At 38.5% G+C, this 28,000-nt stretch overlaps 2 protein-coding genes across 8 annotated transcripts in view; one reads left to right on the forward strand and one right to left on the reverse strand.

The window, feature by feature from the left end:
• Positions 1-96: 96 nt before the first annotated feature.
• Dram2 (DNA damage regulated autophagy modulator 2) lies at positions 97-27,966 on the reverse strand. Of its 7 annotated transcripts, none has more exons than XM_052179522.1 (9): positions 27,862-27,966; positions 23,222-23,382; positions 20,142-20,286; positions 12,662-12,729; positions 10,156-10,295; positions 5,174-5,351; positions 4,250-4,332; positions 2,948-3,040; positions 97-459 (listed from the first exon to the last, which is right to left on the reverse strand). In XM_052179522.1, the coding sequence occupies exons 3-9, from the start codon at positions 20,270-20,272 to the stop codon at positions 349-351; spliced, it is 804 nt and encodes a 267-aa protein (XP_052035482.1). In that variant the 5' UTR covers positions 20,273-20,286; positions 23,222-23,382; positions 27,862-27,966; the 3' UTR covers positions 97-348. The 7 variants fall into 7 exon arrangements, with proteins under 7 accessions (XP_052035482.1, XP_052035483.1, XP_052035485.1 ...); XM_052179523.1 differs by lacking the exons at positions 23,222-23,382; positions 27,862-27,966 and adding exons at positions 16,457-16,789; positions 18,478-18,832 and having other exon boundaries at positions 20,142-20,238; XM_052179525.1 differs by lacking the exons at positions 23,222-23,382; positions 27,862-27,966 and adding exons at positions 16,457-16,789; positions 18,478-18,704 and having other exon boundaries at positions 20,142-20,237.
• Positions 27,609-28,000, forward strand: part of Cept1 (choline/ethanolamine phosphotransferase 1) — a 44,953-nt gene continuing 44,561 nt past the window's right edge. Inside the window, exon 1 of the mRNA XM_052179521.1 lies at positions 27,609-27,706. The gene's annotated coding sequence lies outside the window, so the exon portion shown is untranslated. The remainder of the gene's footprint in view (positions 27,707-28,000) is intronic.

Raw genomic sequence — 28,000 nt, forward strand, 5'->3', positions numbered from 1 at the left:
AAGATGTTTTTAAAAGAACATACCATGTTTAAGGCCAAGAATAGAGACTACTCGGTGTACTTCAGGCTTTCTTTGATAAAGTAGCAAACACTACAATGGCATTATCCTTTGGTTTTATTTTCTGGATAGAGAAGAGTCTAGACATAATGTTTTTAGATGGTCTTCTTAATAACATCCTTTAAGAAAATTTATCAGATGGCTTATTACATTTCTCCTGATATCATCTTTCATTAATGTCATTGTCAGCCTTGATTAACTGATTCAAATTTTCACAGTATAATAAGCAACTTTTGTGAATTGTTTCCCAGTCCCTGAGGATCACAATCATCACAGAAGATCTGTATCCATTCATTGAAAATCTCTCGATAGCAGTGGCGTTCTTTCACTGGTAACAGGGCAAGGAACAGTGTCATAGAGGGTTAATCCATGTAAATTGGCTTCTACCCGTAAAGTAATTTTCTGAAACAGAAAAGAAAATTATATAGAGTTTTGTCCTTATGAGACTATCTTTTCATTGTGCTTCACAGGATCCCTTATGCAGTCAGAGAAACAAATTTATCTAATGGGGAGGGAACAGGAAGTCCCTGCCACAGGCACCATCCTGAGCACCCAGTGAAATGGAAAAACCATGTTCTTTTTTTTTTTTTCCTTTTTTCTTATTTATAGGTTATTTTTATTCCTATGTCAAATGATTTTTTTCTTTTTTTTAAATTTATTGACATATTTATTTACATTTCAAATGATTTCCCCTTTTCTGGACCCCCACTCCCCGAAAGTCCCATCAGTCCCCCTCCCTCCCCCTGTTTTCCCACCCAACCCTTCCCACTTCCATGTTCTGATTTTCCTCTATACTGCTTCACTGAGTCTTTTCAGAACAAGGGGCCACTCCTCCGTTCTTGTACCTCATTTGATGTGTGGATTATGTTTTGGGTATTCCAGTTTTCTAGGTTAATATCCACTTATTAGTGAGTGCATACCATGATTCACCTTTTGAGTCTGGGTTACCTCACTTAGTATGATGTTCTCCAGCTCCATCCATTTGCCTAAGGATTTCATGAATTCATTGTTTCTAATTGCTGAATAGTACTCCATTGTGTATATATACCACATTTTTTGCACCCACTCTTCTGTTGAGGGATACCTGGGTTCTTTCCAACTTCTGGCAATTATAAATAGGGCTGCTATGAACATAGTGGAACATGTATCCTTATTACATGTTGGGGAATCTTTTGGGTATATGCCCAGGAGTGGTATAGCAGGATCTTCTGGAAGTGAGGTGCCCAGTTTTCTGAGGAACCGCCAGACTGTTTTCCACAGTGGTTGTACCAATTTGCAACCCCACCAGCAGTGGAGGAGTGTTCCTCTTTCTCCACATCCTCACCAACACCTGCTGTCTCCTGAATTTTTAATCTTAGCCATTCTGACTGGTGTAAGGTGAAATCTCAGGGTTGTTTTGATTTGCATTTCCCTAATGACTAATGAAGTTGAGCATTTTTTAAGATGCTTCTCCGCCATCTGAAGTTCTTCAGGTGAGAATTCTTTGTTTAACTCTGTACCCCATTTTTTAATAGGGTTGTTTGGTTTTCTGGAGTCTAACTTCTTGAGTTCTTTATATATATTGGATATTAGCCCTCTATCTGATGTAGGATTGGTGAAGATCTTTTCCCAATTTGTTGGTTGCCAATCTGTCCTTTTGATGGTGTCCTTTGCCTTACAGAAACTTTGTAATTTTATGAGGTCCCATTTGTCAATTCTTGATCTTAGAGCATATGCTATTGGTGTTCTGTTCAGAAACTTTCTCCCTGTACCGATGTCCTCAAGGGTCCTCCCCAGTTTCTTTTCTATTAGCTTCAGAGTATCTGGCTTTATGTGGAGTTCCTTGATCCATTTGGATTTGAGCTTAGTACAAGGAGACAAGGATGGATCAATTCCTATTCTTCTGCATGCTGACCTCCAGTTGAACCAGCACCATTTGTTGAAAAGGCTATCTTTTTTCCATTGGATGTTTTCAGCCCCTTTGTCGAGGATCAAGTGGCCATAGGTGTGTGGGTTCATTTCTGGATCTTCAATCCTGTTCCATTGATCTGCCTGCCTGTCACTGTACCAATACCATGCAGTTTTTAACACTATTGCTTTGTAGTATTGCTTGAGGTCAGGGATACTGATTTCCCCAGAATTTCCTTTGTTGCTGAGAATAGTTTTAGCTATACTGGGTTTTTTGTTATTCCAGATGAATTTGGTAATTGCTTTCTAACTCTGTGAAGAATTGAGTTGGATTTTGATGGGTATTGCATTGAATCTGTATATTGCTTTTTGGCAAAATGGCCATTTTAATTATATTGATCCTGCCGATCCATGAGCATGGGAGGTTTTCCCAGTTTTTGAGGTCTTCTTCCATTTTCTTCTTCAGGGTCTTGAAGTTCTTGTCATACAGATCTTTCACATGTTTGGTAAGAGTCACCCCAAGATACTTTATACTGTTTGTGGCTATTGTGAAGGCGGTCATTTCCCTAATTTCTTTCTCAGCCTGCTTATCCTTTGAGTATAGGAAGGCCATTGACTTGCTTGAGTTGATTTTATAACCTGCCACTTTGCTGAAGTTGAAAAACCATGTTCTTGCCTCACTAAGTTTCCTATTTTTCTTTTGTAATTTCTTTTTTTTTCCACAGTAAAGCCATGTGTTAGGTCTAGGTCTAGGTGAATAAACAGATTACAGAATTTCTTCAGATATGCTTTGCAATTCCATTATCAAGGCTGAAGCTTACTTGCAACACACAACTTCCACAAATCCAGGCACAATTTCACCAGAAGTTACTCTTATATCACTTTTTTTGGTGCCAGATTTTAAAATGCTAATTTTCTAAATGGACAGGGAATCTGTCAATGAAATATTCTGTTATCCTACATGAGGAAGTTCTACTGAACAAAATTGAAACTATTTTATTACCTGAAAATCACGAATATAAGTCAGGAAAAATCCAAAAAAGGAAAATGACATAGACCATTCGGCTGCAGTAGTAACCATGTGAAGCACATAACCCTGAAGTTAAAGAGAAAAACGAAGGTCATTTTGTTACATCCTATTCATATAATCTGTTAGGTATTAAGTAAAGCAACATCAAATTTTTATAAACCAATCTTCCTTCTGAAATCATTCCTTGACTTTTGAACATGTCTTGAGAATTGCAGTAGAATTTTACTAGAGAATTGCTACTAGAAACTCCTCCTGACCCATAGTAGATGTCTTTGTTTCACATACAACAAATACAATTTCCACTAAATAACCAAGACAAAATAGAAACTACATTCTACAGTCAAGGAGTTACCCCCCCACCCCGCCACTCCCTCCAGCCACAAGATTAATAAATCAACATCTGTCATCCTTACTTAAGAGGCTGAAGGAAGATCACAAATTTAAGGTCAGTCGGACCACTGAGTGAAATGAAAAAATACTCACACCTACACACACACACACACACACACACACACACACACACACACACAGAGCAATTCATAAAATGACACTAGGAAGGTCAAGAATACTCTTAGTAAACTTTCATAAAGGCTATTCTTCATTGAAGTTAAGCTCTGGTTCTTTCTACCAGCTCCATGCTCAAAAGAATAAGACTTGGATTCACAATATATTTACAAGTGCCTTGGCCATACAGCTAGGGTCACTCTGACTTGATCATAACTAAAGATAACCTGCTTATATTGTTATATCCTGCCACGTAGCTGATTTGCTGTGCTCAGTCTCTATGTATACATCTCCTCGTATCATCCCAGGCCTATCTTCTGTGCCTGGCTCTATCCCATAATCCTTTCCCTCCCCTGATATCCCACCTCTATTTTTTACCTAAGCCACATGCCATGGACTTTTTAATTGACAGATGATACTTCCATATAGTACACAAGATATTCTCTCTACAGCTATTTTTTGAATTTGTATACTAACTTATAACATTATGTAGGGTATGGAGAGATGATTCAATAGTTAAGAACATTTGCTGCTTTTCCAGAGGAACCAGGTTTAGTTTCTAGTTTCCACATTGGGAAGTTTGTTTCAACCTGTTAATATAGCTCCAAGGTATTCAATGAACTCTTCTGGTCTTTGCAGACATCCATGTACACATGACAGAGAAACATGCAGTGATAATAAACTTAAAATGAAAATAAATCTTTAAAATAATTACACACACACACACACACACACACTCCCTTATATATTTTATAGACCTCAAACTCTTACTTTGTCGTCCGGTTTCCAGTGTAGTTTCTGTACTATATCAGCACCAAAATCACTACTGTACAAAATTGATGAGCAAGTCATCACTATAAAAAAGTAAGTCAAGGAAAACTCTTAGAGATCTGAAGGTGTAAACTTGTACATTATGACGACAACAACAACAACAACAACAACAACAAATCATTTTAAATGCTAACTTTAAAGGCTAGCTTTCATTACTATGGTCCAATCTTTTTTCTTTTTAGAGATTTTTTTTTTTTAAAGAATTAATGTCAGTCCTAAAACTTAAGATCTATCCAGAGTATCCAGGAAATGGTTTATACCATGTCCTTTCCTCTTTACTCAAAAATTAGCAGCCCTACCCATACATTTTCACTGAATAATTTTCTGTAGTGAACATAATAATTCTTCCTTGCTTTCTTTGAAGTATAACTATTGCAAACATGTTTGTTCCTAGCTGAGTTTCTTAATTTTGGTTTGAATTTCATGTACCAATGAACAATGTCCATTTATAAAGGGTGAATTTAAAGAGACATGGGGAGCTGGATCAATGCCTCAGCAGGTAGGAGCACATGTTGCTCTTGCAGACGACCTAGATTCTGTTCCCAGTACCCACATTCAATTCCATGGTATCTGATACCCTGGCCTGATAGCCCTGGCCACCAGGTATGCAGATGACCTAGATTTGGTTCCCAGTACCCACATTCAATTCCATGGCATCTGATACCCTCGCCTGATAGCAGTGGCCACCAGGTATGCACATGGTACACTTACATAAGTGTAGATAAAATACATGTGTGTGTGTGTACATGTGTATAACAATATAAAAATAAAATAAATAATTCTTACATTGTACCAAACTGCACTCACTTGTTTTGTTACTCTATTCTTTTTCAATAGGAAACAACACATAACAACAAAGGATACTGCTAAGTGCACTTACTCCACACCAGATAACCAACAGTAGTCGGACCCAGAAGACTTGTTTGCTGTGAATTTTGGGCTGCATTTGGTAGGAAAGGATGGTCTGAACAAACATGTAAAATGAGCCCATACTAAAGGCAAGGACAGCTCCACAAACATGTACAATAAATAGTGTTGATTTCTGAGAAGCAGAAAAAAGTCAGTCAATGAGAAAAACAAAGAACACATTGACAGTATATCATTTAAAAGCACACGCCAGATAATGCAATAGGGCTAAGTGGAGATCGCACAAATTACTTCCCCACAGCACAGGAAGATTACAGTGAAACCAGATGACTTCATTTGCCAACATTAAAAATGATAACAAGTGTGCATGTATTTTGTTTCATTTATTTGACATTTTTATTTGGTTCTATTAGGTGTCAGGCAGTTTTAAAATCATGAATACATAAATTAATGAAATAGACACTCAGTTCTCCCAGTTTCTATTCTAGTGAAGGTACACAAAAATAAATAATGAACCTCAGAAATAGGGACATTCCATAGTAAAGTAGATAGTGGTAATAATAAATGAGCGCAAGAAGGTTAATGACCAGAGATCTGGGATATCAGAGGAAAACAATTTAAATGTAATTTAAGGTCTTTATGGCACTGTTTAGGGATTGATTATGCCACAGAGATCATTAATAGTTTGTACTGATCATTCCCCAGAGATTATTATAAATTATGTTGCCCTTATTTACTTACATTTAATTTCCAACAATATATGTTATATCTGATTAAAAGAGACAGCTATCAATCTCAAATTGCTCCAATCAATGTTTAAATATCTTTTCAATATTGTACTTGAGGTACTAGCTCGGGCAATTAGACAACATAAGGAGGTCAAAGGGATACAAATTGGAAAGGAAGAAGTCAAACTATCATTATTTGCAGATGATATGATAGTCTACCTAAGTGACCCAAAAAACTCCACTAGAGAACTCCTACAGCTGAAAAACAACTTCATCAAAGTGAAAGGCTATAAAATCAACTCAAGCAAATCAGTATCCTTCCTATACTCAAAGGATAAGCAGGCTGAGAAAGAAATTAGGGAAATGACCCCCTTCACAATAGCCACAAACAGTATAAAGTACCTTGGGGTGACTTTTACCAATCATGTGAAAGATCTGTATGACAAGAACTTCAAGACTATGAAGAAGGAAATGGAAGAAGACCTCAAAAAATGAAAAAACCTCCAATGCTCATGGATCAGCAGGATTAATATAGTTAAAATGGCCATTTTGCCAAAAGCAATATACAGATTCAACGCAATACCCATCAAAATCCCAACTCAATTCTTCACAGAGTTAGAAAGAGCAATCCTCAAATTAATCTGGAATAACAAAAAACCCAGGATAGCTAAAACTATTTTCAACAATAAAAGAAATTCTGGGGGTAGCAGTATCCCTGAACTCAAGCAATACTACAGAGCAATAGTGTTAAAAACTGCATGGTATTGGTACAGTGACAGGCAGGCGGATCAATGGAACAGGATTGAAGATCCAGAAATGAACCCACACACCTATGGCCACTTGATCCTCAAAAAAGGGGCCGAAAACATCCAATGGAAAAAAAAGATAGCCTTTTCAACAAATGGTGCTGGTTCAACTGGAGGTCAGCATGCAGAAGAATGGGAATTGATCCATCCTTGTCTCCTTGTACTAAGCTCAACTCCAAATGGATCAAGGACCTCCACATAAAGCCAGACACTCTGAAACTAATAGAAAAGAAACTGGGGAAGACCCTTGAGGACATCGGTACAGGGGGAAAGTTTCTGAACAGACCACCAGTAGCGTATGCTCTAAGATCAAGAATTGACAAATGGGACCTCATAAAATTACAAAGTTTCTGTAAGGCAAAGGACACCATCAAAAGGACAAATTGGCAACCAACAAATTGGGAAAAGATCTTTACTAACCCTACATCAGATAGAGGGCTAATATCTAATATATACAAAGAACTCAAGATGTTAGACTCCAGAAAACCAAATAACCCTATTAAAAAATGGGGTACAGAGTTAAACAAAGAATTTTCACCTGAAGAACTTCAGATGGCGGAGAAGCATCTTAAAAAATGCTCAACTTCATTAGTCATTAGGGAAATGCAAATCAAAACAACCCTGAGATTTCACCTTACACCAGCCAGAATGGCTAAGATTAAAAATTCAGCAGATAGCAGGTGTTGGTGAGGATGTGCAGAAAGAGGAACACTCCTCCACTGCTGGTGGGGTTGCAAATTGGTACAACCACTGTGGAAAACAGTCTGGCGGTTCCTCAGAAAACTGGGCACCTCACTTCCAGAAGACCCTGCTATACCACTCCTGGGCATATACCCAAAAGATTCCCCACCATGTAATAGGAATACATGCTCTACTATGTTCATAGCAGCCCTATTTATAACCGCCAGAAGCTGGAAGGAACCCAGGTATCTCTCAACAGAAGAGTGGATGCAAAAAATGTGGTATATATATATATATATATACAATAGAGTACTATTCAGCCATTAGAAACAATGAATTCATGAAATTCTTAGGCAAATGGATGGAGCTGGAGAACATCATACTAAGTGAGTTAACCCAGACTCAAAAGATGAATCATGGTATGCACTCACTAATAAGTGGATATTAACCTAGAAATCTGGAATACCCAAAACATAATCCACACATCAAATGAGGTACAAGAAGAATGGAGGAATGGCCCCTTGTTCTGGAAAGACTCAGTGAAGCAGTATAGGGCAAAACCAGAACAGGGAAGTGGGAAGGGTTAGGTGGGAAAACAGGGGGAGGGAAGGGGACTGATGGGACTTTCGGGGAGTGGGGGGTCTAGCAAAGGGGAAATCATTTGAAATATAAATAAAAAATATATCGAATTAAAAAAAAACCAACATACATGTGTAGTTATCAGTGTTCATTTTTATAAATAAACTAGATAATAAAATATGCAGCAAATTAGTATATCTAGTTTCATAAGTTTAGATATTAGGAAAAGAGCTTAAGGTTATTGAAAACCCTTAGGATGATTTCCAAAAGCTCTGGACCAGCCAGCAGTATAGGTGAGCATGGAAGAGAACCAGCCCTACTGATACTTTTGCCTTTGACAGACTGTTTCTTCTTGAAGCTATCCAATTCATGATATCTTCAAATGACAACCCTAGAGGGGCTGGAGAGATAGCACAGTGGTTAAGAGCATCGACTGCTCTTCCGAAGGTCCTGAGTTCAATTCCCAAAAACCACATGGTGGCTCACAACCATATGTAATGAGACCTGATGCCTTCTTCTGGTGTGTCTGAAGACAGCAACAATGTGCTTATATAAAATAAAGAAAGGTTAAAAAAAAAAAGGGTGGAAATTTCACTACACATTTAAAAAAAAAATGACAACCCTAGAAAGGTAACCCATATCTCTGTACTTACTAATCCCTTCCATATCTCCTGAAGGATAATTCTCTCACAAGGGAAACATTTTTCTAAGCAGCACTGAGGACCCATACTTCCCAGCATTCATTTGTTAAATATATACCCACTGTACAAAGGTATTCAGTGTACATTGAAGTTTCAAATGCCATATGATTATAACTACTGGGCTTTCCCTTGAAAACAAGGGCCATATAAGAGATCTTTTCCCCAGCCTTTAGAGCACCTTCAATGTCTCTCACAAAGTCCCTAAATAAATGAGAGCTTGCATGTACTAAGCAGTATGCAATATAGAGAAGAATCTGCATCTATCCCCTATAATTATCTGTAACATTTTTAATATTGAACAATAGAAACTGACTAGGGAAAGGAGAGTTCAATTTATAACATTCATAGCAAACTGCACAATTTTAGTTCTCTCTCCATGGCACAAGAACATTGTGCTTCTTGACACGAGTGCCTGGCAAAACTACCTTTTTTCTTTTGAAGTTCATCCTGACAACTCCCATTGTACACTTCTAACAAATGAAAATTAGTTAAATGATGATTCACTGCTGGGTGAGCAAGGCTTCCTCCTTGACTAAACTCTCCTTAGGCTGCTCTGAGCTTTCACCAACTGGGCCTGATTTCAGGGTTTCAAGGTTCATCTCCACATTGTCTAACTTCAGAAAGTATCCCGCCTAAATCAACCTAAATATCTTAAATAACAACCAATATATCTTCTTATATCTCATGTTTTCTATTTGGAGTTTTCTAACCACTGAGCCTCACTCTGGTTTTTGGCTATACATAATCTTTTTTTCCCTACTTTTTCATAGTTGAGAACAATTTCTCTTCCCTACTCAAATAATCCTGAGGAAGCATCCTTTTAGCTATAAAGATGATCTTCAAGAAAGTCTTTCTAAGCCATTCTTTAATAAATGCTACTTAATAATAATTTTCAAATAGGTTAAATTTTTAAGAAATTTAACTTTTCTTAAAGAGGTGTGACTTTTGTACCATTTTGCTGTGTTAGCAGCAGGATCAGGAAGACAGTTATGCCCTTTAAAGCATGACAGAGATGGATGGTGGCCAGCCTATATGATTTTTAAAGAAAACACTGGAAAAGGAACAGATTCTCCCATCCTACCACAGGTACAGGAGTCCTTGATTACAAACAAGAACACAAGGTAAATGATGATGATTCATCAGGGATATCACAAACAAAATAAAGTTTAGAGCTACAATCTATTACTTATTCTCTTTATCAGTTCTGTCTGATCTTGAAGTAACCTCCAATTAAGTATATAATGAACTCTATACGTAACTGTTCTGAGTACCTGAGAAACAGCTCTTATAATTTATGTTTATTTGGATCACCAAATATGAATTTTTCTAACAGTGAAAGCAGTTGTTTCTACAAGGCTCAAATGATACACTTGAGTTCTGTATGCTGCAGAGACAGGAGCAGCATGTGACTGAGGACCTTAGCTATTTTACTACAGATACCCAAACATTTCAGACAGACACCCTCACTGGGTTAAAAAACAAACCTGGAAATTTGCCACAAGAGAAAGTCCTAAACAACTCAGTATCCCAAGTACAAGGCCAGCCTTGTTTAATTTGATGATAAGGTTCTCTTCAGGGTTCAGTGCATGAACTTGCTTGTAACGAACATACATGGTTGCAATGCCTGGGAAGAAAGAATTTGAAAAACAAAAAAGTAATGAGTAACCAAGAGAATAACCTGTTCGAGAAGTATTCACAAAGGTCAGTCACTACCCAGAAATTCAAACTGACTTTTTAACATTAACCTTGAATGCAAAAGAAAACAAAGAAAAAAAGAAAAAAAAAACCCTTTAGATTTTAAAGAATATTTTTATAGTCACACCATAGAACTACTTGAATCCCTGTTTGGCAGAGTAAGCCATTTACTTTCCATGATCCTCATGTCTACAACTACTTAGTATAAAATGTACAAAATAATCTTGATGTCTTCTGAAGAAAGCTGTCATGATACTCTTATTAGAATAAACCCACAATATTTTTAGGACCAGCATCAAAGTCAACAGTAGAACCTGGATGGGACGTGCATAGGAAAGAGCAACAAAATCTCCTCTCATTCTTATACTGTTTTATTTCATGTTACCACAGTAGGCTCCAGCACACACATCAGTCAATTACAAAAGAAACAAGATCCTTCTTTACATACTCACGTTTCAAGCAAGTGCCAAAATAAAGTTTCTACTGAAGAGTTATAACCAGACAACTTAGAAGTATAATAAAAATGACAGATATGTGTTTCGTAGACATCTTTTGAAGAGTGTAAATAGAAAACATGTTTATAAATTATTTTTTCTAATTTCTAGTTTTTCAATATTCTTTTACATTCATTTATGAACTATTTGTGTGTATGCCTGTGTGTGTATGTGTGTGTATGTGTCAGAGAGAGAGAGAGAGAGAGAGAGAGAGAGAGAGAGAGAGAGAGAGAGAGAAAGAGACGAGTGTGTGTAAGTCAAGCATATATACGTCACTAGACAGCCTTTGGGAGCTGGTTCTTTCCCCGATATAGATTCCAGGGATTAAACTCAAGGTCTTCTGGCTGAGTAAGCAAGAGTAAGCAAGTATTATTACTTCCGGAGCCATCTTGCTAGTCCTAATTTCTCTTTTTCATGCAAGCAAATAGCATGTATTGAATTGATGGATGAAATTATTTTAAGGGATCGTATTTAATTTTTTATTAAATATTTTATTAAACTAACAAAAGTCAAGCTCACACACAAAAAAGGAGCTTGAACATAATACAGTATAGTAAGGTCTGTGGCATGAGATTATTAACCAAAAATGAAAACACAATTTCATTTCTACGCTTAAACTTTTAAATTGTTTATAATGAAAGAATTAGATGTAGTCAGTTTTACCTTTAATTCTTGATATCACACTAATGGCTAAGATCAAAAACTCAGGAGACAGCAGGTGCTGGTGAAGATGTGGAGAAAGAGGAGCACTCCTCCATTACTGGTGGGATTGCATGCTGGTACAACCACTCTGGAAATCAGTCTGGCGGTTCTTCAGAAAACTGGGCATGATACTACCAGAGGACCCTGTTATACCACTCCTGGGCATATACCCAGAGGATTCCCCAGCATGCAGTAAGGATACATGCTCACTAATGTTCATAGTAGCCCTATTTATGATAGCCAGAAGCTGAAAAGAACCCAGATGTCCCTCAACGGAGGAATGGATAGAGAAAATGTGGTATATTTATACAATGGAGTACTATTCAGCCATTAGAAACAATGAATTAATGAACTTCTGAGGTAAATGGGTGGAACTGGAAAATATCATCCTAAGTGAGGTAACCCAATCACAAAAGAACACACATGGTATGCAATCACTGATAAGTGGATATTAGCTCAGAAGCTCTGAATACCCAAGACACAATTAACATATCAAATGGTGCCCAAGAAGAAGAAAGGAGAGGCCCCCTGGTCCTGGAAAGGCTTGATGCAGCATTGTAGGGGAATACCAGGACAGAGAATTGGGAGGAGCTTGATTGGGGAACAGGAGGAGGGGAGGAGGACTTATGGGACTTTTGGGGAGGGGGAACCAGGAAAGGGGAAATCAACTGAAATGTAAATAAAGAATATATCTAATAAAAAAAGAAAGAAAAAGAAATGCAAAAAAAGAAAAGAAGAAAAAAGAAATTTACCTGAGGCTTCAAGAAATATTTGGTTGCCCTTGCAACTTATATTTAGATAAAAAGTTCACTATAGCCATATAAATATTTCTTCAAAGGGTATTTCTATAAATTAGCATTTCTACTTGAGCTCCCCCCCAACTCTCCCCCCCCCCCGGAAGGTAGCAATATAACCAAGAATTTTCTTTCTTTCTTTTTTTCTTTTCTTCATTTAGGAACATAATTATAATCTATAATTTAATAACAACATATTTTCAAGTATACCTAGAAAATAAGTAGTGATACAGTATCTAAAGAAGAAATCAGCAATTTGACTCTTCATTTTCTGTGCTAAAACCACTCCTACTTCCACTACTTACCTAAAACTGCAGCAATATTTAGCATTACTCCAAAGAGGCATCTTTCAGGAGGTATTGTCCCAGTATCACTGAAAGACAAAAAGAAAGCATGTTCTTACACCAGAGACCCTATTATAACAGCAACTATTTTGAGACCCTTTATCCCTTAAAAGTCCCTCAACTCAACATATATATATATATATATATATATATATATATATATATATATATATATATGTATGAGAGAGAGAGAAAACATAATTTGAGTTTATAAATATTTGTCTACTTTCTTGTCATATCAGATCTTTTCATCCCCACAGAAATCAACAAAACACAACATAAAAGAGATCATCCTTGATATGTTAACAGTATGTTGTGGATTTACCCAAAATAAATTCCATAAAAATATCGGTGTATGAACCTCACCAGAATATTCTGTAAGCAACACTGGCCCTTTCATGGCTCTTGTCTCTTTGTATCCACTGTTGACTATCTGTACTTCAATTAACAACTGCCCATCAATTGATCATTAAAAATACTTATCAAACACCATTTATCAGTTATTGTTTTAGGGTTTCTATTGCTGTGAAGAGACATCATTACCAAGACAATTCTTACAAAGGAAAATATTTCATTGGGGTTGGCTTCCAGCTCAGTCTTAGTCCACTATCAGCAATGGTAGAAGCTAAGAGTTCTATATCTAGACAGGCAGGCAGCAGGAAGAAAGAATAACACTGTCCTGGCTTGAGCTTCTGAGGCCTTTCTGCCCACTCCCAGTGACGTACTTCCTCTAACAAGACCACCAGTGCCTCTCCCTGAGTCTAAGGTGGCCATTTTTATTCAAACCACCATATTCAACTCCCTGGCCCCCATAAGCAAATATCATATTGAAAAATGCATTTGGTCTAACTATAAATGTCCCTATAGTCTATTAAAGTATCAAAATTGTTTAAAAGTGCAAAGTCAAAAGTCTCTTCTGAGATTTGTGCAATCTAACTATGATCCCTTTTAAGGTCACAAAGTAGATCGCACATTTCCAACATACAGTGTCACAGGATGTAGCTTTCCAAAGGGAGGCAAGGAGCATAATGAGGACATAATCGCCCGGAAGGAGACTGAAACCCAGCTGGGCAAGCCTGACACACTGCAACTCTATGCCTGATGTGAAAGCACTCCAGATCTCTGACTCCTTTCAGCTTTGTTGACTGCAAAAGTTCTTTCTCTTGGGCTGGTTTCACTCCCTGTTAGTAGCTCTGGTATCTCCAACATCTTGGGGTCTCACCTTCATACAATGGCCTGTGGGCCTCCATGCAGGGACTGCCCTAACATAAACCTGGCCTCAGTGGCTTTCCTTAATCATGGAGAAAGATTTCATAACTCCCTTCTTGTATCCTTGACTCTAAAGTTTGAACGACGTGGCCAAAGCTGCCCAAATCTGCTGCTTTCTGGGGCTGGAATATTGCTCTACTTTTTCAAACACATTTTCACCAGCTTCCTGGTTTTGATGATTTCCTGCACTGCCTAAGCTTGGCTGTCCTGGAAGTCCCTCGGTAGATCAGGTTGACCTCAAACTCAGATCTGCCAGCCTCTGCATTCTGAGTGCTGGTATCAAAGGCATGTATCACTACATTCTGCCTTAAACTTTTAATTCCTTTTCATAAATTGGAAATTTAGCTGGGTGGGCTCTAGTCAAGTGGTTCCCACTCCCTTTAGTACACTTAGCCTCAGGCTTTCCTTTTCTTTGTTTATATCCTTGAATGAGGGACCTTTACACTACCTGGTGCCCTTTTGTCCTCAAATTGTAGTTTGTATTTTTCCTTGCTCAGATTGCTTCTTTTCATTATAGATCTATACTATGTGTAGCCACTAATTACCAAGCAACATAGTCCATATTAGGTTGTCTGAAAATCTCATCTGCCAATGCTATTAATCCAAAAGTCCTCAGGCAGATTTTTTTGGACAAGGGCAGTAAGCAGCCATATTCTCCACCAAAATATCAGAACAATCTGTAGGTCACATGTTAATATTCTTTACCTCTGAACACTCTTGAGCCAGGACCTCACAGCTGAAGTCACCCTCAGCACTACTGTGTTCCATTCCCTTATGAGTATGGCCCATTAAGCCCTGCTTACAGTGTTCAATTGCTTTTCCAAAGTCCCAAAGCATTCCATATTCTTCCAAACAAAAGCATGGTCCAGCCTATCCCAGCAATACCCTAGATCCCAGTATCAACTTCTGTCTTAGTTAGGGTTTCATTCTTTTGAAGAGACAACATGACTATGGCAACTCTTATAAACAAAAACAGTTTTGGAGCTTGTGTAAAGGGTCAGAGGTTTAGTTAACAACATCATGGGGGGAACTATGGAGGGGTTTAGGCAGATGTGATGCTGGAGAAGGGGCTGAGAGTTCTATGTCTGGATCAGCGGGCAACAGAGAGAGTAATACAGGGCCTGCCTTGCGCGTCTGAAACCTCAAAACCCACTCTCCCCCCACCCCAACCCCAGACACACTTCCTTCAACAATGCCACACCTACTCCAAAAAGGCCACATCTCCTAACAGTGCCACTCCCTGTGGACCCATAGAGGTCCCTTTCTTTCAGATCACAGTTATTATTTCTTAAACAGAACTAGAAAGGAAAACAAATCTGACAAAACTCCCACATTAATGGAAGTTACAATTAGGAGCCATTTTGAATGTCCTCTTACTTTTAATCTTGGATCATTCCTCTAGTAGACAGTGACTGACAAAACTCTGTCCAGGTTTCTCAAAACAACTTATCACACTCAAATGCAATGGGTCTGTTTACATTCCTATCCTCTAGGGCACTGTGGTCTACTACACAGATCCACATAGAAAACAAATCATTTAAAAGTTGTAGTCTTTGGATACACTCTTCTTAATCGCCTTAAATTATTTTTTATTTGCTAATTGGAACTATTCATGTGTTCACAGCTTTGCTGAATCAATATGAGACAAACAAGAGCAACAGTAATATTTTACACTCTTTGCAGAGTTGTTTGGACCAACAAGACAAAAGAAGTTTCTCAAGCCTAGTACTTGGGCTTTTGCTAGTTTCTCTATGGCGATTGCAGGGAGAACTCTACCACACTGAGTGTCAAATTTTCATTTTATATATATATATATATATATATATATATATATATATATATATATATATATATATATATATATATGTGTATATATATGTATGTATATATACACACACACTTTATATATTATATGTAAGTTCAGGTAAACATGAAATAGTATAATTCCACATTTTTTTTTCAAATATCCTTAGTGTTTGGAGGTAGGGACTGCAAATGAGAGAGAATGTGCAGCATTTTTTGGGGGTCTGGGTTACCAAACTCAATATAAGCTTTTCCAGATTCATCCATTTACCTGAACATTTCATAATCTCATTACAGCTTAATAATATTCTGTAGTATATTTATATTATTTGTTATCCATTCCTCAATGGAAGGAGATTAGGCATGTTCAATTTCCTAGTTATTGTGAATAGTCTAATCAGTGAACATGGTTGAGCAAATATATATGGAGGAGGATGTCAAGTCCTTTGGGAAATAGTCCATGGAATGGTATAGTGGGATCATATAGATGCATTTTAGCTTTGTAGGAATTCTAAACAATGATTTCCAGAGAAGCTGCATTCTCCTGCAATCCTATCAACAGTAAATGCAGGTTCTCCTTTCCCCAGATCCCTGTTAGCATTTGCTAGTCATCTGACTGGTATATGATGAAATCTTGAAGCAGTTTTAATTTGAATTTCTCTAATTGCTAAGGATGTTAAGTACCTTTTGAGAGATTTCTTAGCCACTTTTACTTCTTCTTTTGAATTCTGTTCAGATCCACAGCCTATTTTTAATTGGTTCATTCTTGGCTGTTTATTTTGTGAGTTTTTAATATATTTTTGATATTAATCTTCTATCAGATACACAGCTGGCAGAGACTCTCTCCCATTGTGTGGGCTCCTCATTACTGTCTCCTTCTCTGTTCAGAGCATCTTCTTAGAGCTCAGTGGCTGCTGCCCCATCTGAAGCACCACTACTTATAAATTCAGTTTTGGCGTGAATTTTGCATTTCTTTATATCCTTTGGGACTCTAACTTTTTAGATAGTACCTACAAACTGAAAGAAAAATCCTTTAGCAGAATATTTAGTTTAAGCTGATTATATATCTTGAATATCAAAAAAGCGAGCCTAAGAAAAATATAATACTATAATTTTAATATCCTAGTATCAGAGAAAGAGCTCAGTTATAATTAGAGAAATAAAAGCAGAAGGAGATGGGGTTGGGGGAAGTGTCCAAAGTGCCTGGAAAGACCACAGATTAGGCCAGCAAAGAACTGAAACACCCTAGAGACATAACTCCTAAGTTACAGAAAGCTCTGCAATGCAAGAAGACACGTCAGAAAGGGAAATAAAAATGCTGACAGGCTCACATCAAACTTAAATATTACAGAGATACAAGGAACGGTCTGGCTCTTTTGAGCTATGCATTTCTCTAATACAAGGCTGATCATTTGTCAAATTATTATCAGAAGAGAACACTTAGAACCATAAAAATTGGGGGGTTTATAAACATCTCTTAGTGCACCCAATTTGTGTATGACTTTCGTGTGGTATCTCCATTATAGCAAACACAGCCACATGGTAGGTGCCCCTTCTGAAGCTCACTCGTCAGAGCTTCATCGGACAGTTTTAATGGCTCAACTAAACATTCTGGTCTATCACTTTTTAAAAGTTTGCCATCTTCTGTGTTACGGAGGTTATCTATCAAAAGGTTAGTAAATGAGGAAATGGAACAATTGCAACAAACAAAAACAAAAGATACCATTCAGACAAGGACAGAAGTAAAAAAGCAATTCAGTGTCTCTAGGATGGTGTTTCTAAGGCTTCAGTTATATTCTAGGTAGTATCATTTAGATGAGAACACAGGGACTGCTGGATGGGATGTGCTCCCTGTGTCTTCACTACCTTTGACCCTATTTAGCTCCTCTAACTCTTCCTCTTCCTATTTAGTTCCCCTTTCATTATAAAAATGGTTTTACACTTTAGTATCTTAGAATACATTCATAATTATTAGTTCTTTTACATTCTCTTTGTGAATGCATAAACATACCTGGCAGTGTCAAAATAAGTCTTACCTAGTCTTTTCAGCAATATAACATAGAGAAATATACCGATATTTCAATATAGTATATGAAGTTATAAAATGTGGTCTTTATTATCACATCATTTCTAATAGCCAGAGGGGAGGGGGGCATTACCCATTATGCCTAAAACTAAAAATTACTAAGTAAAATATATTAACTGTGACAAAAATAAAGGGAGAAAGAATAGAATCCTTTAAAACCATAGATGACAAAACAAATTCTGGAAGGAAAGCCATTAAATCACCTATTGCCTTTAGAGGCAGGAATGAACTTTAGGAGTGAAGAAGGGACTTTTACTTTATTTTTAAAGATTTGCTCAATTTTAATGTATGATTGTGTATGTGTCTGTGTAGGTCAGAAGGCATCCAGTCCCCTGGATCTGGAGTTCCAGGTAGTTGAGAGCCACTCTGTGGGAACTGGGAATGAAACATGGGTCCTCTATGACAGGAAGCTTGTTTGCTTATTTTATTTTTATTTATTTATTTATTTATTTAGTTAGTTAGTTAGTTATTTAGTTAGTTAGTTAGTTAGTTAGTTAGTTATTTTAAACTCCAGATTTTATTCCCCTCCTGGTCCACCCTCCGACTATTTCACATCCCATACCTCCTCCCTGCCCACCCTGTCTCCAAGAGGATGTCCCTACCCGCTACCCCACCAGACCTCTAAACTCCCTGGGGCCTCCAGTCTCTTGAGGGTTAGGTGCATCTTCTCTGACTAAACCCAGACACAGCAGTCCTCTGCGCATATGTGCTGGGGGCCTCATATCAGCTGCTGTATGCTGCCTGATTGGTGGTCCAGTGTCTGAGAGATCTCAGGAGTCCTGATTAATTGAAGCTGCTGGTCCTCCTACACGGTCTCCTTCCTCTTCAGCTTCTTCCAGTTTTCCCCTAATTCAACCACAGGAGTCAGCTGCTTCTGCCCATTGGTTGGGTGGAAATTCTTAATGGCTGAGTCAGCCCTAATGACTTCCTGTTGTAAGCAGTATCGTTTTGTTAAGTTTGTTGGAATAATTACTCTGTAGTGAAAGAGATGGGGTTGAAGAAGTTGGAAAGATGGTTCAGCAGTTACAGCACTTACTGCTGTTACAAAGGACTTGCCAGCTACTTACAACCCTCTATAACTCCAGTTCCAGGGACTTGGATGCTCTTATCTGGTCTCCAAGGGGACCAAGCACACATGTGGTACATATACAGTACAGGGTAAGCATTCAGAAGAATAAAGTTTAAAAGTGGTTATGAACACAATACATGCGACTGATTACCCATAATTAAATTCTTGGTTGTTTTGAAATTTCAAAAATGTAACTGTTGATACTTATTTTGTCAGAAATATCTAGCCAGTAGGTCATAAAGAGTAAGAACAAAGTCCCTAGAGTAAAACTGCAGGTACAAATCTTGGTTCACTACTTACAGAGTTGTACCACTGAGCAAATAACTTACTGTTCCAGGACTTTACTCCTTCTGTGATTTAGATACTGAATGTATTGGAGGTCTGGCCTTTAGGGAAGCATTAGAGGGAGTTGTGAGCTCTTTAAGATGTGAGGCCTAGAGGAGGTCTCTAAGTTCCTGGGTACATACACTTAAAGGGAATTACAACGCTCTGGCCTCTGCCTTGCTCGCTCTTGCTTTCAGGTCAGGAGGTGAGTGCTTTGTTCTCTAGGAACTATTGACTTCATGTATACTTCATCCCAGGCTCAAAGCAATGGGGCCAATTAGCCGTGATCTGAAACCACCACAGGTGCAAGCCAGAAAAGCCAACGTAGAAGGATGTACGTTGATTATTTTAGATATATATCACAGTAACAGAAAGATTACTACAGATCCTGTCTTCTTAAATGAGGATAAATTTCTCTATACATGGATAATGCAAGGATTCCATTACCTGAGGTATGAAAAAAATTTAGAACATTACCTCATTACATAATAAATTAATAAACAATTGCCAATACTATGTTTTCCTAACATTACTATTTTGCAGCACTTTTTTAAAATTTACAAGGAAAGTAATTCTGAGGCAAGCTCAAGCACTTATTTAAAAATAAAGACACTAAGAGGTCCATTAACTAACTGACTCTTACCTTACAGTCCCAGACTGTTCTATTTCATAGAAGGAATCAACTGCAAGTTTTATTTTATGGTTCCTTTGCTATAACAGCAGTAAAAAAATCTTGAATTTTCTAATGAAAATGGAAATGACAGATTCAATGTAAACTATGAATTAGTCATAAAAACTATCTGGGGAAAGTAACACTTACCTTGGCCTGTCTTCAGTCCCCAGTACTGAAGGTGGGGGTTACTTCTATATGACCAATATACTTCACTGACCTGATATAAGGCAATGCAGGGTCAACATGGTGGAGTGTTATTGCAGTGATATATGAGAATATGAAGGTAGCAAATGTCCAAATTACAAGGGCCGATGGAAGGAAACTGAGGCCTTGCTGAAACCACCACATTTCAGACAGGTCTTCTGAAGTAGAAAAAGTAAATGAGAAACAGTAATGGATAAGTTTTTCCACTTCATGTTAGCCACCCACTCCGCAAACTTGTAATCTTACCATCTGAGCTCCCCACACCATCCCTGCACCACCTCTTCACTTTTTAGAACTAAGACTCATTGGCCATGGCCAGAAACTTGCTTTCTATCTTATCATTACACACACACACACACACACACACACACACACACACACACACACACTAATACCAGTTAAGTCATGTCTATATTACATAATGTAAATCAATGAGACAGCTGTTACGGTATATCATTCAGATAATAAAAATATCCTTATATTTCCAACACAGCTGATTTTTGCCCATATTATTTCCAATCTACAATTTGTCATATCAGTGAATGTGGTCTTCTGTTTCCTGGTGGGGAAGGGGAGCTACCACAATCTTTGAACTCTCTGGACTGGCAAGCATCTTATATGCCAATGAGCTGGTTGGGCAGAGTAACATCTAGCCATCCTTAGAAGGAGACTGAGACATAATGAGAGGATTGACATTTTCATGTCTCTGTAATGCAGTTTCTTTCAAAATTCAAAAGACACAATTCAGATGACCAAAGCTGAGGTACCCGTAGTCTTTGTCATCAATGCCAACACAAGAGCTATCTAGATGAGGAGAGTGAGGCCTTTGAGCTACAGCTAGCCAGTGGGGATGCTACTTTGTGGTATATGCACCATAAAAGCCATAGTTTTAGTGGTCAGACTCTCTGGACCACACCCTCTTACCCAGGCCCTCGTGGGAAACAAGAAATGTGGTGTTTAGAACCAGATTCTTTTTTATAACTCTGTCTGCCAAGATGATCCTAAAACCTTGAAATCCTGAGGTCAGTGACTCTTCCAAATCAGTCTCAGCTGGCCTGCCTCTGCCCCTCCCTGCACTCCCCTGGATCTCTATCACTCTGTTTTCCTCCTGTTTGTCTTTGAAACAAAGTCTTAAGCATTCCAGGCTGGCCACCTTAACTGTTGGGGTTCCAAGTGTGTAGCACACCATACCTGGTTAATGTGGTTTAAACCCAGGGCTTCTGTTCTATTATTTATGCCATCTACCAACTAAGTCATATCAGCTTCTCAAGAAGATAGAATCTAGAGTTTGAGTTGTGACTATAGATGGTAGGGGAAAGACAACAAAAGATGTAGGGCTTTAAAATGCAGGAAAACCATGAAAATGAGAGTACCACAGGGTTAACTCTGATTACAGTTTAAGTTCCTTTATCCAGGCCAATAACTGGGAACACTGCAGTCAGGAACAGCATGACAGTAACTCAGGCCAACTACACTGCCTTCCACCGTGTGATCTATACTAGCCTGAAGAGCAATGGAACATTGACAGATAGATAGATGGGTAGATGGGTAGATAGGTAGATAGATAGATAGATAGGTAGGTAGGTAAGTAGATAGATAGATAGATAGATAGATAGATAGATAGATAGATAGATAGCTTATAAAAGGCAATGTTGATGGCAAAGGGGAAGTAGAGGAATATTTGCATGACACCAGAGTTCTCATGACTGAGGCGTAGTTGCTCTGCTATTTCAAGAAACCTTTCTTTACTTCCTTCCCCACATAGAGAGAAGAACTACTTGTTGGACCTGCCTGTGAGTAACATGTATATGGAAGATACAAAACAGAGCCGTCTAGGACCCAAGATGCTCAGTGAACTGAAAGTGTCAGAATAATATGACTACATACCCGCGTGGGCTCAGCACCTGCAGGCTTTCCTGCATGCTAGACACTCTACAAACTCAACTACCCCCCCAGACTCCTTAAATGTGTTTTATGGCCTGCTTCCAAATATGAACTTGTATTTGTGTGATCAATAAATCTGAAAGTATTTTAAAATCTAGCTTCTTAAACTTTGGATCACGTAACTGAATGTGGGTTTCTGAAAATTAATAGGAATAAAAGTAAGAGGAAATGATTTCTGGACATACAATCAGAAATTAATCCAAACTCAACAGTGTAACAAATCCAGAAATAAGTAAGGGTGTTTGCCAGGGCTTATATTGCACAACTGCTATACAATCTTGGTTCTGATCATACAAGACACACTGTGCACCATGCACTCATCAATGAACACAGCCCGAAATATCTCAGCTTAGAGTCAAAGCTATTTATTGTGTGCTAGGAATCAGTTTTTAGTGCTAAGACAATGTTTTCTGTTCTTTAAGAAGCATAATGATTTGTTAGAGTAATGTATCTTAATTGAATTGTTAGAATATTTGATTTCACACACACACACACACACACACACACACACACACACACACCTCATGAAATGATTTCAGTTTGGGACTAGGAAAAAATTTTAGGAAATGAAATGATCTTAAATGTCCTTTCTACCACTTTGTACTACATATTTATGCAAAGCAGCATAAATAGAATCAAATATAACCTATCAACTCTGAGAAACACGGGGGATGCTCTGTGTCCTAGAGCAGTGACCCTTAACCTTCCTAATGCTGCGATCCTTTAATACAGTTCCTTATGTTGTACTGACCCCCCAACTATAAAATTATTTTTATTGCTACTGCTATGAATCATAATATAAATATCTGTGTTTTCCAATGATCTTAGGTGACTCCTGTGAAAGGGGTTGAGACTCACATTAAGAACCCCTTCCCTAGAAAGTCAAATATTCAGCGATTTAAACTTTAATGTATAACTAGAAAAGTCCGTTTACCTTATTAGCATTCAAATTTACTACGATCTTTCATAAAAGACAAAACTACATATATGCCAAAGAATTGTTTTATCTATATGGTGAAAGAAAGAACTGACTTCCACAAGTTGTTCTCTGACCTCCACATGTGTACCATGATCCATCTGAACAGAAACCTGCATGTGTATCCATAAACAGAAAGGGGGTGAGAGAGAGAATATGACTGACTCACTTACCTGGGTTACTTACTAACTTTGGGTTATTTTGGGTTTCTAGTTTCTCAGAGCATGTAGACTTGAACCTTGAGCATGTGAACCTTGCGTGAACGTGAACCTTGAATCAGTGATGGAAGACTTCATACAGATTCCAGTTCCTGATTGTATCTTTATTCCACCGCCTAGATATGTGGAGAAAACAGACATATTTAAGTGATCTCTCTTGGCTAAGAGAGAGAAATTTTCTGGCCCTCCATTCATAGGGTATGTATAGAGTCTTGAGATCCTGATATTTTGAGAAAACGTAGTTCAGAGGAAATGAGCTACATAATTAAGAGAAAATGTCTGCTTTTTAGCTTATGAAAATATTACTCACTGAAATTATGATACTTTTTGCATAAACCGTAAAAACACTATCTAAAGAACATGTACCCAGGAGATAAAGGTATGACTCCTCCCTTCCTGTTCTAGTAGGAGGCAGAATTCTATTCCTAGTCCTTCACTGGTCTTTTTTGCTATAAGCCAAAATGCTTCCAAAGAAGGTAATGGCTAGGTTATCTCTCTTGCTTCAGTTCCTTGTCTGACGACTTCCCTCTCCTTGTTTTGGGAGGATAAGGAAGGCTGAGATATGGTTTTCCCATTCAGTTATGGCTGGCCTGGAATATGCTACTGTCTAAGGTATCTCAAACTTAAAATCCTCCTGTTTTTCCTACAAGTTCTTGGATTACAGGCATGAGACACCATGCCTGGCTGAGGAACTCCCCTTTCTTTCAGAGAAAATGGTTTTGCATTTAAAAAGCTAATATAATCTTTTCAGTATTTAGGTGTTTGGGTAAAAGGTATGAACATTCTGCTCATTCCATACTAGTAGGAGAGCCTCCTCCCTCCTTATCTTACTGCTTTTTACTTCTAAATCCTTAATAAAACACAGCAGAGGGCTGAAAGGAGAGTTCAATGTAACCCTGAGCCTATGTAAATAAAAGCCAGATATGACAGAGCGCTTGTAACCCTAACACTGAGTAGGAAGAGACAGGAATATTCCTGAGGCTCACTAGTCAGCCTTCTCCATATTGCAAATTCCAGGCTACAGAATCTTTTGGAAAGGTGTATGACAACTGAGGCTGCCCTCTGTTCTCAACAACCACAGGCATACATATACACCCGAATTTACAGACAGGCAAACAGACAGACAGACAGACACACACACACACACACACACACACACACAGCAGAAAGGCTATCTTCTACATACAACCATTCCTAAGCTCTTTGCATGAAGAAGGAAGCAGTTCTGGAGAAAACTGGACTTGCACATCCACAGCTCTTTACTTCTATAGGATGAACCAAATGAGATGCTACTTCACCAACTGCAAGCACAGGCACTCACCCATTCCAACTCAGTGCTTGTTGAATAAACAAAAACCTTACACCAAATCACCTGGACTCCAGTTCCGGGTTGGATTTTCTGTTTCAGTAAGAGTTACTGGACATCACAGAGTAGCTCTTGCAGAGCAGGCTTCTCCCCCCAAAATGCTTACATGCTACCAGGAAATGATGTCACTCCTCCTTCTGTAAGACATTCTTTCCTCCCTTCCCACTGTATAGTGTAACCACTCGTTTAGATTCTCCATTCCTGGTTGAACTGCTTTTCTTCCCCTCCATCCATTCAATGTACATTTCTAAACTAACAAGTATTCTCCTTCACAAAAACCTTCTTAAAAGTATAATTGTGTGATCTTGGGCAAGCTTCAAAATTTATCTGAGCCAGTTCTTCCCTTGAAAAATGCAAATATTATCACCACAGATTGTATCATACAGTACTTACTAGAAAGGTACAGTTATTTAAATTAATATATAATAAAATTTCAAGTCTTGGTTCCTGTGTTGTAGTCACCACTATTCAAATGCTCAGATCCAGTCTAGTGGCTAGCAACTAGACAAAGTAAGGGACATTTTCTTATCACAGAAAAGTTCCAGCAGACTCTGCTAGAGAGTTATAGAAGTTACAGTGACAGCGAGAACAGACCCTAACATACTGGTAATGTACAATCAACAGTAGCTTTTAATATTGTCTATTATTTTTAGATTACATTTATTTATATATGTATGGGAGGTAGGGATAGGGGTGAGATGGTGGTGGGGGTAGGGGTGGATGTATACATGCCCAGGAATCAGTTTTCTCTTTCCACTACATGTGTCCCAGGGAATGAACTCAGGTCATGAGCGTTTGTTGCTAGCAAATACCTCACATGCTGAGCCATCTCACGTTTGTTACACGATCTAAAAGAATAGCTGTTTCAGTACAGTTTATTCAAATACTGAGATAATAGATGTTAGGTCCTTCATAAGTGGTCAGTAAATATGTGCTCCTTTTCACAATGTGAAAGATAAACTACTTGTGCTATGAGTTCTCAAAATGTCAAAAACTGCCCAAACCGGTTCCCTTTTCAAATCCTGAAATCTATATACAAAGAAGATATGTTATCAATTCAACCACGTGATTTTAAGTAGCACACAAATATTAGCCAATGAACCCATAGTATCTGTGGCCTGAACAGTAAAATGTTGCATTGTGAGCAAAATGTTTCCTTTAAGGAGTTGATATTTGAGATTCTTTATAATAGTGACCTACCACCTGTAATTTTTAAAAAGTTTTAATTATAGGAAGTCAATCTTCTTATTGTTTCGCACAGCAGACACATTTCTCTACCCTGAACATTATCTTTTTTTAAAATTCCATAATTATAACTTTGTAATTATTGGTTTCAGGCAAATTTCAAATTTCTGAGATATAGTATTCTCTTTGAAATATAGCAGTCAGAATTACCCACACATAGCTGTGTATGAATTTTTTAATTGGATATCTTCTTTATCTACATTTCAAATGTTATCCCCTTTCCCAGTTTCCCCCCCTCTCCTGGAAATACCCTATCCCATCCTCCCTCCCCCTGCTTCTATGAGGGTGTTCCTCCACACGCCCCACCTCCCCACCCTCAATTTCCCTACTCTGGGGCATTTACTGAGCCTTCATAGGACCAAGGACCTCTCCTCCCATTGATGCCTGACAAGGCCGTCCTCTGCTACATGTGTAGCTGGAGTCATGTGTACCCCTTGGTTGATGGCTTAGACCCTGGGAACTCTGGTTGATATTGTTGTTCTTCCTCGGGTTACAAACCCCTTCAGTCCTCCATTGGGGACCTTGTACTCAATCCAATGGTTGATTTCAAGCATCTGCCTCTATATTTGTAAGGCTCTGGCAGGGTCTCTCAGGAGACAGGTTATGGTGTACTTGTATGTGCTTAGGATTTGAAGATTCTAGCTGTTTAAACTGACTACTTTGAAGCAAGGCAGGGCTTAAAATACTGTTAAGAGTCTTCCAGAGACAACGGAGAAACTAAAGTCCAGCACCTTCCCTTCCAAAAACTAAAGTATGAGAGCAATTTCAGACCAAGTGGCTTAGAAGTGTAATGGTTAACTATTTTATGTGTCAAAACATTCAAGAACCCTTTTAAAGAGTGTTTGCATAGCAAACAAGAGGCTTTAAGTTCAATTTCCAGAACCAAAAAAAAGAAAGCTTTAAAGTTACTTAAAAATAAATAAGAAAACTTCACACAACAGAATGTTTAACAAATCGTTTTGCATCTCTCACCCATCTTCTCTGCTTACTTTGAAGCTCCATGAATCAGAAATCCAGTCACATTCTTTTTTCCTACGCATTTAAAAGCCACTGGTAATAAAATGAACTTTTTTTTATGTTGTCTCTTCTGCGTGGTAACAACTAAAGAATAATAAAACTGCAAACTCTGGATGTTCCCAGCGAAGGAACAGGTGGCCCCAGGCTCTTTTCAGAGGTGCACAGAAACAAAGCATGACAATGACTATTTTCCTAAATTCTAATAAGGCCTCTTGACAAATGTAACATTTTCCAATGGCCAATCTCAAAGCATCTAGTTACACGATGATAAATTAAAATTTGATAACGCATTGGTTGCATTTGGGTACTTCTTTATAAATTAAAATTGGGAAAGCTGGAGAATTCTTTCCTGTCTCAGAGCTTTTCAAAGGAATGCTGCTGTTAGGATTCACAGGGCTTGTAATTTCCTTTCAATAACGACCACTCCCTGAAACACAATCGTAGGGTGTAGACTCAGCTCTGTGTAAACACAAGGTCACCACTGATCTCAGTTTTGAACTTCCCCAGCCCCCACCAAGTAGAAATAAGGGCACAGGGATGACAAAGGGTATTAGGACAAAGGTTTCCTTTGCTGATTCAACAAAAGCAAACCCCTGCACGCGCACCCCAAGTCCTGTAGTACAAGAGTTTCACTGTCCCTGGCTCCAGGGACAATATAAGGAACACCAAGCTTGGCACGAAGCCTCGGGTACCAAAGAGAGGAAAAAGTAGGACGCGGAGACCTCTGCCTAGTTGTCATCTCCCGTGATCCGTGGGTTCCGGGAGCTGGCCTGAGACTCCGGTCATGAGTGTCACGAAGCTCACGGAACCAGGTGAAGTTGCCACCTTTCGCGTGGCTTGCGTGCCCGTGGGACTAAGGGGACTCGCGTTGCACTCTCGCTCTCGGCTTGCGAACCACCTTTCGACACCGCACCCAACTAGAAAACATGCTGGGCACCAGGCCAGACATTTTCCCCCTCCCACTCACCTTCTTTGCAGTCCCAGACCGGCCACCTCCAGCCTCAAAGTGCAGAACTGGCCCCACTGTAGGAGACTGGGCGGAGCCCCGGGGCGCGCTCCCGAGTAGCTCGGAGGCGCGCCGCAACCTTTTCTGAGTCCCCCTCTTT

This window comes from Apodemus sylvaticus, chromosome 4 (genome assembly GCF_947179515.1).
Source record: "Apodemus sylvaticus chromosome 4, mApoSyl1.1, whole genome shotgun sequence".
In the NCBI taxonomy this organism is placed as follows: domain Eukaryota; kingdom Metazoa; phylum Chordata; class Mammalia; order Rodentia; family Muridae; genus Apodemus; species Apodemus sylvaticus.

Coding starts and splice junctions, on each gene's coding strand:
- Dram2 (XM_052179522.1), bottom strand. CDS start 20,272: ATGTGGTGGTTTCAGCAAGGCCTCAGTTTCCTTCCATCGGCCCTTGTA. Junction 12,730..20,141: donor CCTGCATTGCCTTATATCAG/GTCAGTGAAGTA, acceptor TTTGTCTTTCAG/TGATACTGGGACAATACCTC. Junction 10,296..12,661: donor AAATATTGCTGCAGTTTTAG/GTAAGTAGTGGA, acceptor CTTTCTTCCCAG/GCATTGCAACCATGTATGTT.